The 15,041-nt window shown below is 33.4% G+C and overlaps 1 protein-coding gene across 3 annotated transcripts; it reads left to right on the plus strand.

Annotated features, from left to right (window-relative positions):
• Positions 1–310: 310 nt before the first annotated feature.
• On the plus strand, positions 311–14,769 carry LOC143447006 (meiotic nuclear division protein 1 homolog). Of its 3 annotated transcripts, XM_076946900.1 has the most exons (6): positions 311–3,019; positions 3,151–3,279; positions 5,599–5,722; positions 6,799–7,022; positions 12,486–12,600; positions 14,463–14,769. In XM_076946900.1, the coding sequence occupies exons 2-6, from the start codon at positions 3,274–3,276 to the stop codon at positions 14,609–14,611; spliced, it is 618 nt and encodes a 205-aa protein (XP_076803015.1). In that variant the 5' UTR covers positions 311–3,019; positions 3,151–3,273; the 3' UTR covers positions 14,612–14,769. The 3 variants fall into 3 exon arrangements, with proteins under 3 accessions (XP_076803015.1, XP_076803016.1, XP_076803014.1); XM_076946901.1 differs by lacking the exon at positions 3,151–3,279 and having other exon boundaries at positions 347–3,019; XM_076946899.1 differs by lacking the exons at positions 311–3,019; positions 3,151–3,279 and adding an exon at positions 3,307–3,640.
• The last annotated feature ends 272 nt before the right edge of the window (positions 14,770–15,041 follow it).

Genomic DNA, 15,041 nt, shown 5'->3' on the forward strand with positions numbered 1-15,041 from the left:
CCCGCAGTCACTCTACCTTTTTTTCTTTCAACTATCCAATTAAGTTACTGAACTGCTTTAGCTTCATATCAATAGCAATAAAATCCCATAAACCCGATTATAAAGAGTGAAGTGAAAATGATTCACGATTGTCCTAGATGCAGTAGTTAGTTGACGAAAACAATAGCCGATTATTATACTTTTTAAACTCCTACGCATAATAGTTGACGAAAACAAAAGCCGGTTATCCATGCATAATAATGTTGCAGTTTCACTCCTAAAATAAACGTTTGATAAAAAGGTGTTGAGCTTAAAATATCCGATTTCTTAAATAAATTATTATCGTTATAGTGAATACAAAAACGGTTTCACAGTTAAAAAATATAATGTTTTGGTCATGTTCATATTTTAATAGTTGTGATCGACCAAACCTATGTATGTTCTGAAATCATAAAATTTCAACAAGTTTCTCTATTGATCTATGTCTATTAAACTTGTGTGTCTTTTCTCCACTAAAATTATTTCATGGACTTTCAATAACCCTAGATAGAAACATACCTAAACATATGATTGGAATCTTGCCACCAATCAAAAATAAATTTTTAAACACCTAGTGCCGTTCATAGGCACAATACATGTAAGATTTTTTGCCTTTATGTAGGAAAAAGAAGCAAGCAACCACGCTGAGTTTATTGGTAATATCAAAAACCGTGACCATCTGAAGTTGAGTATCTGAGACTATATAGTAAATAAAACTGACATTTATTACTGAAATGTTAAATGCAGCATTGTGCCAATTAATTTAGTGCACAAGGTGCCCAGGTATAATACGTCTTGACCACAAAAACAAGATTCTAATCTTCAGGATGGGGTTTCTTTGTGTAGGTATTTCTGTTCACCATCAAGATCTACTAAATCCAACTGAACCTATGCCGTTTATTGCCATTACCTTATGGCCTTACGTGCCATGTTTTATCAGCTTAGTTGTATATGAGGCCATGTATTTTTTGTCTAAAAGTTGTAATTGCCTCAGTATCCCATTACAAATAACAATATTGCATATTTTTGGGTTTCAATGTTGTTTTATTTATTGTTTTTGTCTGCCTGATTGTACTACTTTTATATTGGGCTTAGCAGCTGTAGTAACAATGACTCAATTTTAGTTAAGAGCCAATTTGTAAATACTGCCTGTTTTAAAGAGGTGTCAAACACCTAAAACTAAGATCTCTATGAATTTGTTGGACGTCCAACGTAGGGCTTTAAAAAACCTATTTAGATCTATCAGAAGGCAGCATGGTTGGTGTTGTTTTCAAGCCTGGGAATTACCCTAGCAGTTGGCGCGCTTCAATGTCTCAGACTCTCAGGTTGCGTGCAGAATTAGGCTAAAAGTTAGCATGAAAGTAGCTAAAATTGTTTTTTAGACCAAAAATTCTAGTTTTTTTTGCCCCTCTGTAAAAAAAGTTTGAATCATGGTGTTTTAATGGCATTTTATGGAATGGTAGTTCAAAGAATACTAGATTGACATGCAAAATTTCAGAGAGACCCATGGAGGATTTTTCGAGTAATCAGTCTCTTAGTAAATTTACTGTATAATAAAACAAACAAAGATTTTATGGCATTTTTTGGTGTTTGATGGCTCCTTAAGCGTAGCGGATTTCTTTATAAACCAGTGGTAGGCAAAATTTTATTACGATTGACCAAACTTTCTTTTCATAAGCAATTGAAGGCCCAACACTACACGCACAATGTACATAATGCAGTAAATATTACAAAGTAACTAATAATTTTCATTTATTTTTTTGCAGCAGACATTTGTTTTGTTTGTTTGTTTTCATTTGATCATTAATTTTTGCAATTACGTCAAGCAAGCAAGATTTAGACTCTTTGATAAAATTTTATCATTTGGTGTTTATACGAATAGATTCGGGATTCATTTGTGTTGACCTTCATGACATTCAGATTCCCCTAACCCAAATAATTCTTCTTGAGTCAAATCCCTAGTTCGCACGTACCACATAAGCTGGCATGAACTGTTAAAATTCAAGTTGTGAGCTTAACTGGGATCTCACTGTAATTAGTTTCATAAAAGGTGCTAAAATTGCTGATGGTTCTGTTTTGTTCAACCCAAGTCTTGGTGTGAATGTTTCCTAATAGTGTCAAGCTTGCTGTTTTTGCCTGGAATTGAACACCTGATTTTCTTTTTTGTATTTGTTTGGTTTAAATTTTGTTAGCAATTATTGCACAAAACTCAATTTATGTGAATTTGCAAAAAAAAATTGAACTGAAACTGCAAAATAAGGATTCTCACTGAAGCGTTTTTTGCAATTCCCTCAACTTTCTTTAGTAGTATTGCAAAAAATTTCAAAATTTTATGAAAAAAGTTGTTAACAAGTCTATTTTAACCCATTATCCCCTGCAAGGTGATGTTTGTCTGGTGTAGGTATTTTGATGTGTTCGTGTTGTCCCATCTACTTATATTTAAACTATTTCATAAGCATCATTACATTTGTTAAAATTAAAAATACCTATGATGCCAAATAGAAGCAACATGCTGGAGATGTTTTTATATTTTACAATAGTAGAGTGTACTAATCATTACCTGGATTACGAAATAAAATGCTTTTTTTTACTTTTGTTTATTTATCTATGTTACATCTGACAATATCAAAAATTGGTTTTAACAAGTTGAATGTTGCTAATGGCCTGATTTTGTCAACCTCCATATAAATAAAAAAGCAATGGCAGAAAGTAGTCGCAACTCAGATTAACTTTTGTGGTGCTACTGTCATCTGCTATTGATTTTATAAATCAGTTGTATGAATGTTATTATAATCATTAATATATAAATCTAGTTTTTCTTTTGCTTACATAAGTTTTGTTGTTGTAGATTGCAGATCATTTAACTAAATTTTTTTATATTTATTTTCAATGTTTTAAAAAAATTTCATAGTTTGTATAGAAAGCTGTGCACATGACAGCCAATAAAGCTTTATAATAAAAAGTTCGGAAGTGTTTATTGATCATCTGGAAACAAACAATGGTGAGCTTTTAATGAACTAGTGACATTTTTATTTTTTATGGTACTGATAATAAAATAGTATCACATCAGACAACAGAAATATAAAATGTAGTTGAGATAGGGTTATTTATAGCCTACTGCATTATGTGCAGATAAAAAGAATGTGATTGGAAGTGCGGTTATATACAGTGGAAGCACAAAATGTTAAATCATCAGCTGAAAGGGCTGATAAGACTACTTTAAATCATCCAATTTTTTTTAAGAAGCTGGAAAACATGCCTGTAGGATAATAAATGCACTTTTAGCTATCAATTAATGAGTGTTTTTCTCGTATTTAAAAAAATTAAATATCAAGTTTGTTTAATATTTATTCAATTAAGCACACTAGTTTACATTGTAATAGTAGTATTAAACGTAGCACTGCACTGGTTATGCCCAGCCGTCAAATCCATTTATAAACCAAGCACCCTCTGACTCCCCTGGGGTAGCATAGTAGTTTTTCGTTATATATCATAACCTTACTGCTTTTATTGCACTCAGTTTATTCTTACTGTTAGATGAATAAATTTATAACTACAGGTTCATGACAGCCACGACTGGAGTTTTCAAATGTTATACACTGAGTCTACAAGAGAGTTAATGGTGAATAGGCATTGAATTATATAATGTAAAATCAACTTTGGTGTTTCTAGCCTACAACTTTGTTTGTTAGTCAGCTCGTTGGCAAGCAAAGGCACGTGGCTCTCAATTTTGCAACCAATTTCGAACTTGTTTCGTTGCCGTTGTAATGTCTTTGGGCAGGACATGAATGATGCTTGTACCTGTTCAGTGATACTGGTGAACTACTACATATTCAGTAGTTCACCAGTATCAGTACGTTTTAAAAAAATCAACAAAAAAAAATGCTAAACATTTGAAACTGATACTAAGACAAGCTTATTAACAGAGTCTTAAACGATGAGACGTTATCACCGAAATAAATATTGTAATATCATGTCAACATCTCCTTTACAAAGCAAATCACGGTTCCACGACAATTAACCGTGGGAAATTGACCGCGAACAAACTCACCGGGGACAACTGACCGGGGGACAACTGACCGTGACGTAAATTTACCTAGAACCAACTGACCTTAAATCATATTATCACTTAAATCATATAATTTGAATAAAAAACAATGCTAATTTGCGTAAAAAATAAAAATAAAATGCGTAGTGGTTGATTTGTGTCGCCGGCCAATTTCTTGCCGGTCAGTTGACCACGACCAATTGTCGCTGGTGAATTTGTTCACGGTCAATTGACGTGATCCCGCAAATCACCATGGTGTTTAAAATGTGGAGTTATTTTTCGATTACTTATGGGTAGGGCGATTATTTTTTGACTTGTCAAAAAAAGTCAAAAATTTGTCAAATTTACAGCGTTAGGTCAAAAATTGTCAAAATTGTTTAAAATGTCAAATTTTTTTACCAAGTCGAAATTGCTTACAAACTGCATTGTCGTGGTGTCGTAGAGGTTGCACTGTAGGTGAACTTGTCATTTTACATTGTACACCGTGCAGCCTACTTTATACTGTTGTAAATGGCCCATTGTCTACTTATTGTGAATCAGCTCTTGCTTCGGTTTTGCTTTAGATACTTCATGTATCTTTAGTTTAGAATAGTGGTTCCCAACCTTTTTTGGTGTCGGGGCCTAATCTCAAAGTTCAGAGTATGTATGGAGCCACATGAAAACACTCAAGTAATTAGAACGAAAATTTTAAAGCATAAAAGCATGTACCAACGAATGCTAACAAGAAAAATAACACAAATCAATTTTAGTGTCCAACTTGACTCCCACTCCAACTGACAAGTCAAAAAATAATCGCCCTAATTATTATAAATAGATTTTTTATATTTTTTGAGGGATTTTCAGGGGTCAATGAGAGCCGCAAGAAGGCTAGCTTGGTACCGCATGCGGCTCTAAGAGCTAAGGCTCTAGACAAATGTATTGAACAGTTTTTGTTGTGTTTTAGTTGCAGTTTTTTTGGCAGTGATTTGTAATTAGCTCATTTCCCTTTTCAGAATAGGCTAGGTCTGTGTTCAGATTTTTGCCCTTCTTTACTACAATAAATTTTAACCTTTTGTACAATAATGGGTAATTTAACTACTTGAAATCTGCATACGTCAAAATTTGTCAAAAAAAAAGTTTTTTAATGTCAAAATTTTCAATTTTTAGGTCAAAAAATAATCGCCCTACTTATAGGATAAAGTATGGTAATTATATCCTGGGGAGCACTACACTTGAACTAAGCAAAACTTTGTGTTATCATTGGTTGTTCGCAAACATTTCATAAAGTTTGAATTCGGACTGGTAAAGTTATATTGAATTATCCTAAACTTTGCAGTTTGAGGATGAGTTTTTGCACAATAATTCATATCAAAGTTATTGAAATGAGCTACATGCTTATGTAATTGTAAATAGTATTAACTCATAAAAATAATTTCACTTGTGCAGTTATGGTAGTAGTGCATGAATCTGTTATGGCTTGAAATAAATAGAATACTGGTTATCAAACAACAGAAGCAAAGTGCACTTTATGACTTTTTAAAATTTTTTTTTAGCCCAAGAAACATGGCGTTAGTTTTGATGAGAAGAAAAGTAGAATGTTGGATTTTTTTTATGAAAAAAAAGAGTTTTTCCATCTGAAAGAAATTGAGAAACTAGTTCCAAAATGTAAAGGAATCAGTGAGTATATTGGATAAGTTTAAAACAAATGCAAAAAACAGAAATAGTAACGAATACAACAAGCATTATATTTTTGGTGTTTCAAGTCTACATCTACATCACTTATTTTTCATTCGTTACAGGCATTTCTTTGTAGTCGTTTAATTTTATGTAGTAGATATACCTTGATGTTTCGGCTTATAAAAACATTCTGTGATTTTTTCCCCGGTTCAACGAATTGTTAACATGCATGGCAAAACCACATTTCAACAGCATATACTGTCTGTGGTAATAGTTGGCTGATTGTCCATCTATTTGCATTTGTACATAAACATGGGGGTTATATGTAGCACTGAAGGATTTATTGCAATGGTCGAAATAGTACTAAAGAGAGACATCATTGTTTGAAACTTTCAAGACCAAATTCTGTTTGTAATCTCTGTTTTACATATGTCATCTGGCAAAATAATGGTACATTACCTGGATATTTAAAATTATAACTTGTTTTATTGTTAACTATATGGCAAAGAAATTTTGCATATGATCGCCACTGTACAGTTTAAATAGGCTTGGCGACAGTATCCATCCTTGCTTGATGCCTTTTTGATCATTCAATAGTTTCAGCTAGTACCTTGATTGCTTGTTTGCCGTCATTGCTTAAGCAAGGTGGTTTTTGGCCACCCAAATTAGATACGGGGGCTGCAAACTGTTCAAGGGAATTATAACATCCAAATGCAGAAAATTAAATTGGAAAGAGAAGGAAAAAATTGGTTAAATCGGTAAAGTTTGGTCTTAGTAAATGGATATTTTAAAAGTAAAAGTTTGGGATTTTACGTTGTACGAAAATACAAAGCTTCTTATGTGCATATGTTAAATGGCTGTTGTAACAATTCTTAATGTTTCACTCGGTCAAATGCTTTTGCATAATCAATAAAGTATTGGTGAACTGTTGATATATTGCACTCTGCATATTGGGCATAACCTACATTGGAAATGCCACGTTTGAAAATTGTCACAATTACTATATCGTAGTTTTTTGTTTGGCTATTTATTTACAATTTTTGTCATTTTAATTTACTTAAACATTTATGTTAAAGCTCCGATGTCAGTTAAAGAGGTGGTTCAAGCACTTGTGGATGATGGCTTTATTAACTGTGAAAAAGTTGGATCTAGCAGCTATTACTGGGTGTTTAAGAGCCAAACCTATAACCAAAAACAAAACAAATTAAAAAGGTTACAAGGACAGTTCCAATCACTGCAGACAAAGCATGAAAAAGTTCTTGACCAACTTAGTGAAGCAAGAAAGAACAGACAAACTTCGGTAGGCAATCATCACCAACTATATATTTACTTTAGTGATCAGATTTTACCAGTTAAGACTAAGGTTTAACATCCGGTGTAATGGTTTCGGGAATTCCCGTGATTTAGTGACTTTTTCAACTTCTTTCCCCTTTTTTATTTGCAAAAATTTTCTGGTTTTCTAAGTTAGCAATGTAATGTTAAAAATACAACAATATATTGCAAATTTTCACAATCGACAAAATGTGTAATTGGATTGTTATGGCGACATAACAGTTTTTGTATTAAACTTACCGGCATGCTGTTTACAAAAACTGGCACAGCTTTAGGCTAGATAATAATGCAGAATACTGGTCTTAACAGAATGTTTGCAGGACATAGTCTTGCCACTCATAGCTGTACATGTTTTTTATCCATGTTATATGCAAAAGTAAGTTTATTGGTGAGACACTTATTGCAAAAGGTTTTCACCTTTCTCTTGCAGAATCAAGTGTTATGAACTTAATTCATTTTCAGCAAAACATCATTCAAAACATATTAGGAAAATAAATAGAAGTAAAACTTCAGTGTAATGCCATCAATAATAATAACTCATTTTATTGTCACTCTAGATGAGTGCACCTCAGCTTATTTTGACGATACACGAGTGCAACATTCATTTGGTCTACAATAACATCCACTATCAACAGTGGCAGATAATGATTGAAAATGATTGATAATAATTTAATGAACATATAAATCTGAACCCTATGAGATTGCTTGGATCATGCGAAGCTGAAAATTAACAATTGTTGAAAAATCAAATTTGGGATGTTGGAATAAACAGCTTCCAGACATCTATAGTCAGTATTGTGTCTGATGGTGCTTTGATGATGAAAAAATTGGGTACATTTTTCCTAATTCGTCACCAACTCGTCTATGACAAAGCCTGTATTTGACTCTGTGTGATGTTCTATACTAGACTGGAAGTGTTGCTCATGTTGCTGTTAAAGATCAAATGGAAATGGTTCAAGAAAGCCTCATTGTAGCATCTCCAACTACAAATGAAACACCTGTTTTCAATCTTACAATAAAGGATGTACCCGAAAAGGTGCGAAAAGTGGTTAAAATATTTAGGAAAAGTGCGTTGAAAAATGAAGTTTTGCAAAAGTATATGGTATTGCAACAAAGAAAGTAGTATCCCCGAATAATTGACTTAAAGATACATAGGAGCTTTATATTTCAAATGATTAAAAGGTTTCTTTTTCTTAGAAGTACATTATAAAAGCTTTACTCGATTTGTGTGTTACACGTAGGAATGTGTGAAAGTGAAAAATATTTGGATTTGCAGAGCTGGGCATGAGCATGTTCCTTGTTTTTTGGGGTGATCTCAAGAGCGATGCGTTTTCCAATTGAGAACGAAAAGCACTTTTTTCTAAAGGTTATTCCTTTGTCGCTTTTTTTTCACAAACTGCGCTGTGAACCCACACGATGGACAAAAATTTAAAAGTTTTTTTGACCTTTTTTTTACTAATTAGTAATTTTGTTCAGTACAATAACAATCATTATGCATTTTAGTATAGTGCTGGAAATTTTCTTCCTTTTTGCCGTTAATTTTAAATGATATATGCATTGAAAGTGAATATTAAATTAATAAACGTGGTCATCTACAATTCGTGAAGGTTCTAACTGTAATACACTATTATTGATCATTTGTTTCAGATGAGACGAAAACAAAACTCTTCAATATTTGTTTCCATGAAATATCTTAACATATTTAGGCTACAAATAGACACAAGTCCTTCAAAGTAAATTTGCAACAAATGAATGTAATTGGTTTTCGTAAATGCACCTGAGTAAAAATATCTTATTGTTAAAAACAGTGAGAGTACTATAGAAGTGCTAAAGCATGAACAACAATCTTTTCGTCTAGGAGTGTGACCATCAAAAGAGCAGTTGTCCAGCTCTTAGGATTTTTAAGAATATGAATAATATAGTTTGATATCCAAATTTGCTTATTGTGCCTAATCGAAGTGCTTGACAAACAAAGGATCATGCTTAACACTAGAAGGACCAAGCGTGTCAATTGACGCGTTTTAAGTATTCAATTTCTTGTATTTCCGCCGGGCATCACCTTTTTCTGCTGAAACTTCTTGACAATTATTTATTTCGTACAGCGCTCAGTTTGTCTGACTTTTGGGGGTTTTACGATTAAAATGGCGAATTTAAGCATATGTCTACCTAGAAAGACCAAGCACGTCAATTGACGCACACATCGTAAAACACACAACGTAAAACTTCATACTGAGCCTACAGAAGGTGTGATTGCAGTGTACAGAATCATTACAACGTGAAAAAATGGAACAATATGATAATCAGCATTGTCTGAGGTGTAATTGAGCTTTGTGAGGTAAAACTAGGATTGGAATAATTTCTCTCCAGCGTCCTACTTCACTGTAGATACTTGGGCTGTGCGATTTTATTCGAGAGAAGCACGTGTTTGCGAGCAGTGGACATTTAGAAGTAGGAAACGCAGGTAAGGCTGTTGTACAGTGACTTTACTGTTGTCTGCAATAAAAGCGTTGAACACATACAAGTTTTTATGGTATGTTTCATGTAGCGTACCCAATATGCCAAGACGTTTTACTTTGCAGCAGGCTTTGTTGCGATTACAAAACATTTCAGCAGACTGCTCAGATGGTGAATACTCTGACAGCGAGCTAGATGACCCATTTATAAACGATGCAGAAAGAAGTGGAGCTTGATTCAAGTGGAGAAGAATCAGATATTGATAGTGCTAACGAAGATGATGACAGCGATTCCCAGAATCAAGTGCGGGTGAATCAGGACTTGATCGAAAAAGACGGAACAGCTTGGCAGCAAAAAGCAGAATCATTAAAAGCAGCCCTCTGTTATCTCTTCGTGTTTTATTTGACGACGCAATGTTCAGAAATATAAGAAAATGCACTGTATCTGAAGCCCAACACATTTCTGTCAGAATGAACTGGGATGTGACACTTGATGAGCTGGACAAAGTTATTGGATTGGTTATTGCAAGAGGGATTTTAGGACAGAGAGGTATGTCAGTGGAAAGTGTGTGGGACTGTGGGTGGATATTCAAAAAACTTTATGTAAATAATGCGTTTCGACATGAATAGTGAAAGCGGCGAAGGGTAATTCATGTTAAGTTTTGCTTGGCTTCCTCGTTGTGGAACCCTTTTATTGACAACTCTGAGAGGGCGAATGTACCTACGCCTTACATTGCAATTGACGAATAACTACTTCCATGTAAGGTTAGATGCAGGTTTATTCAATGCATGTCGAATAAACCAGACAAGTTTGGAATCAAGTTCTGGATGGCAATTGATGCCGAGACAAAATATCTGTACAATAGCTTTCCATATTTGGAGAAAGATGAAAGCAGAAATGCTTCTTTAAGGCTGGCGATATATGTTGTGACGCAGCTAATGCAACCGATTTTTAAACATGGCTATAATGTCACTTGTGACAACTTTTTCACAAGTCTTCATCTTGCTCTGCATCTGGACAAAAATGTAGTATTGTTGACACAGTCCCACAGAATCATAGAGAACTACCACAAGCTGTAAAAAAGAAACAGCAGCGCCACTAAGCTTTCCGGTTTGCATCTACTCAAACAGCTAATGTTACTTTGACTTCGTACCAGTGTAAAAACAAAAATCGGTACTAATAATGAGCACACTACATCCTTATGTACAGATTCCTTCTAACAACAACCCTGGGAAAAAACTAGAGACCATTTTATTCTATAATAAAACGAAAGCTGGGGTCGGCGTCATCGATCAGATAGCCAGGAAATACTCTGTAAAGATTGCAAGCAGAAGTTGGCCCATTCACGTCTTGTACAATGTTATTGATCTAGCACTGATCAATAGCTGGATTCTCTTCCAAAACATTTGCCAGTCAGGCATCAGTCTCCGGAAGTCCATAGAATGTGTGGTTGAAGGAGATGATATTAAACAAAATGCAGCTGCAGGAAGAAACTCCATCCAAACTGATGAACCTGCAGAAAAAAAGCGGAAAACATGCAAAAACCTAAGGTGCCGCAACAGAACAACGGATTAATGCAACACCTGCCGGCGTACAGTTTGTAGGAAATGCGCTATAAAAACTTCCCCAAACTGTGTTGATTGAATATAACCAACGCTTGCTTATCTTCGTGAACTGTTGCAGTTATTATTTTGCAAACAACAATATTTTTTCAATTTTTTCTCCTTCAAGCTAATGTTCAAAATTTGTGGTTTATGCCTGCCAGGTTGCGTTTTTAATTGTGTGCTTTCTTCCGAATAAAGTATAACATGGTGTGTGGTTATTTATAAAAGTGAAGCGAATAACATTTAATGCCATTTCTACTTCAAGGATATTTTTCTCTCTAAATAAAATGAACAAATTGTATTTTATGTGTGTTATGCGTCAATTCACGCACTTGGTCGTTCTAGGTAGTACAAAAAGGGCGGTCATTCTAGTGTTAAAGTTGTTTTCACATTGACAAATTCAGCAAAGTTTAGTTATCAGATCTGATAGTTGATCTGATAACAAAACTTTGCTGAATCTTCTTTTGTTACACCAGTATTTAGATCGTCAGATTCACCCTTTACTATTGGGAGATCCTAAATTGAACCATATTGTTGCATTTGAACACATCAATTGACAAAAGACAGAAATTAACTTGAATTTTGGATATATGAAGTTATGAAAACACTCGCAAACATTTTGCTAAAATAAAAAACAAGAAATAGTTTGAAACTCTGAAGGTTAACTTTATTTTTTAGTATTCTACACGAGCTTCAACATATTGTCATGTGATAAATTGCTAGAAGCTGTTAGAAAAAGGTCAAGGAAATTGAACCATCTTTGCAATGCGTTACTCAGCAATCCACTAACATTGATTTGAGGCTGAACAAGCTTTCTGCTGCAGGACTGTTCGCAACAAAAATTCGTTCACGCAGAAATGACAAATCTGTCAATTTGTTTGTCAGTTTTCTGCGCAGTGAGAACATGAAAAATAAAAAAGAGTTTTAGATTACCTTTGATCTGTTGATGAAATCTTTTGATTTTGCCATTTATAAGCATTTTATACCATTTTATGCTATTATAAATATCCCTTTTTTCTGGAATCCTAAAATTGAGTTACATTTTTGTGGTTCTGGTTCTGTGAAAATCCTGGTTAAGGCATTTTCATTCATTGCCACATAGTAATATTTTAAATCTTGTCTTAGATTTTAAGATTACTGATTGCATGTGTTTTGCGCAGTCTTTTATAAAAAGTTATTGTTTTTAAATCTGACTAACAATAAACTATAGCAGAATATGCCCATGTCTTACCGTTCATATCAGCTTACATTGTCACAAAAATTGAGTAATTTAATTTCATTAGCATCAATGCCAGTTTTGTTTGATTTTATTCAAAGCAATTTGTTTACTGATTTGAAGCATTTTTTTTAATCGATAATTGTCATTGCTTTAGTTAGAGAGAGATGAAGCACTAAAGAAAATATCATTTCTTTCCACTAAAAAGGAAGATTTAATGAAGGAAATAATGAAATATGAAGAAAATGATCCATCAAAAATTAAACAATTGGGTGAGTTTGTATGTTTAGAAAGTATGAACATTATGAAAGCAAAAAAAATATTGTGATAAAACTTCAACCTTGGATCTTTTATATCAAGAAAATTTGCTTTGCACTGAAGCAATAAGAATAGTTGACAAGAGATTGATACAATCCACATTTATCAAATACAGTACATTAAAACATAAAAAATGTGTTGAAAAAATTTTGTTGTTTGATTGTGGAGGAGGAAAGATAATATGATAACATTACAGCGTATGACATAGTTGATAACTCCGCAAACAAACAGAAAAAAGTAGCAAAGCCCAAAGGTATAAGCATGCATGAATCCAAAAACGACTTGATAGTGACGAATAGTGGTTAGTACGGCCGCTAAACCCAACATACAAATAATACAAATACAATACAAACATGCAACAACAAATGATGAAACATGCACTGCAGATTCATATGAAAATATTTTTAAGAGTTTATTTTTTTCCACTTAAAAGGCTTATAGCTTCATTCATTTCAATATTGTCAAACATCAATAGCAATTTTAGTCAAACAAACATCTCATCTAAACTTAGTTAATATTTTACATTTTTGTCAAAAGAGGGTTATATCATAAAATCATAATCAAGGATTCACATAATTTGATAAAACACGTCAATGTGCATACATGTTCAAAAGTTTCAAGTCTGAAATTGCACACAATACACAGATATTACGATTAAGGAATTGATTCAAAAGGATAGATCTCATTAGGCTTTAATGTCACTTATAATTTTTGAAATGAAATTAAACATACACTGAATATTTTTTTAAATGCCTGCAAACGCATATGTTCTATCAAACATAATCACACATACAACCATACACTAAAATTAATACCTTACGATTAAACTATACAAGTGTGCAAATTTGATAAAATTAAATTGTGCAGCCCTATTAAACTCCTCTGATTACAAAGATCAAATAGACACAATTGTTCATAAAACAGTTAAGTTCACAATTGTTAACAGTAACAAAAATACACCCTGTCAACACACGCCAAGGCCAGAAAACGCATAGGCTCAGAAAGAACGGTGTAAAAAATAACACTGATTCTGAACTTATCACGCATCTTACACCTACAGGTTCGTCATCCGGCCTCATATTTGGAGTTAAGGTTCATAACCCCAACATCACTATATGTCCCATACTGAGCATGGTGAATATAGCAGAATTTAACCTAGCCAGATATCTGGTCACAACTTAGAAAAACCTAACATCCCTGATAAACATATAATTAGCTTTACCCAAGAACTCTTGGACAAACCTAAGGAGAGTAACTTCATTATAAGGACCCAATGTTGAAAAAATTGATGCTGTAGTGACGGGTAAACCTTTGAACCCTACTCTAGATAACTTTTGTCTTGGTCACCTTGATAACAAAATATTTGAAGAATCCGTACGCCTTTAGTGGACTAAGTCTAAAGCTAAGGCTACAAGAGATAAGTAGATGATTCTTTCGTGGCATTCCAGAATCCCAAACATGCTAAATAACCCTTAAATAAGCAACACTCTAACATTTAGCCACTAGATGGCTAAATCATCCACTAGTCCTTGACATGGTGAAGGACCTGGCTCATGTGTTCCACTGTGCTAAATAAATTAGCTGACCATGCTAAAACAAAAAACCAATTAATTAATTTTTGTCTTCTTCTAATAGAAGGTTAAATAACACAATTCCTCATCCTGTATCCAAGAGATTTGATAATGATTTAATGTGCTTACATGCTTAAAGTTTCAATTATGAATTAGATTTTATTTTGAAGTAGCAACACAAAGGTTGACAAAATAACACATTAGTAGAGAACAGCATTGATAATACTTAATTTAATTGTTAACAGCTACTGAAACAGTAACTGCAAAGCAGGCTGTAAACAGATGGACTGACAATCTGTTCACATTAAAAGCGTGGATAAAAAGAAAGTTTCCTGTTGATGAGAAACAAATTGATAAACAGTTTGGCATTCCAGAGGATATTGATTATATTTAATGTACAGTATATATGTATATTGTTATTTATGGTTTGGTTAAGTCCGCTATGAAAGTTTAGTTGTAGAAAAAATGTGTGAATTGGAATTTAGTAATCTGTTTAGAAGTATAAAAATATCGCTTTTTTATGGTGTCAGAATAAAACATTTTGTTATTTCATCATCGTTTCTGTGCAGCAAGAATACACTTTGTTTTCTTAAGAAATTTCCATAGCTCCTACACCATCAGTACCATACTCATTTTGATCACTATTACCTGCAAATTTGGCGATAGAAACAAATACTGCAATTACAAAACATAAGTATGACACCACTGTGCGCCTTTCAGTACAACCACGCATAGGCATTCTTTAGAAGTTGCACCATATTTTATTTCTGAATTTAACTGAAAATTTTTTGCTGATCGATAGGTGCAATTTAAAACATCTCCTT

Source organism: Clavelina lepadiformis, chromosome 2 (assembly GCF_947623445.1).
Source record: "Clavelina lepadiformis chromosome 2, kaClaLepa1.1, whole genome shotgun sequence".
Classification (NCBI taxonomy): Eukaryota; Metazoa; Chordata; class Ascidiacea; order Aplousobranchia; family Clavelinidae; genus Clavelina; species Clavelina lepadiformis.

Excerpts from the sequence above, each read along its gene's own strand:
- LOC143447006 (XM_076946899.1), top strand. The coding sequence starts at position 3,608 with ATGTTATACACTGAGTCTACAAGAGAGTTAATG. Across the intron at positions 3,641-5,598 it reads AGTCTACAAGAGAGTTAATG|CCCAAGAAACATGGCGTTAG; the intron begins GTGAATAGGCAT and ends ATTTTTTTTTAG. Across the intron at positions 5,723-6,798 it reads TCCAAAATGTAAAGGAATCA|CTCCGATGTCAGTTAAAGAG; the intron begins GTGAGTATATTG and ends TTTATGTTAAAG.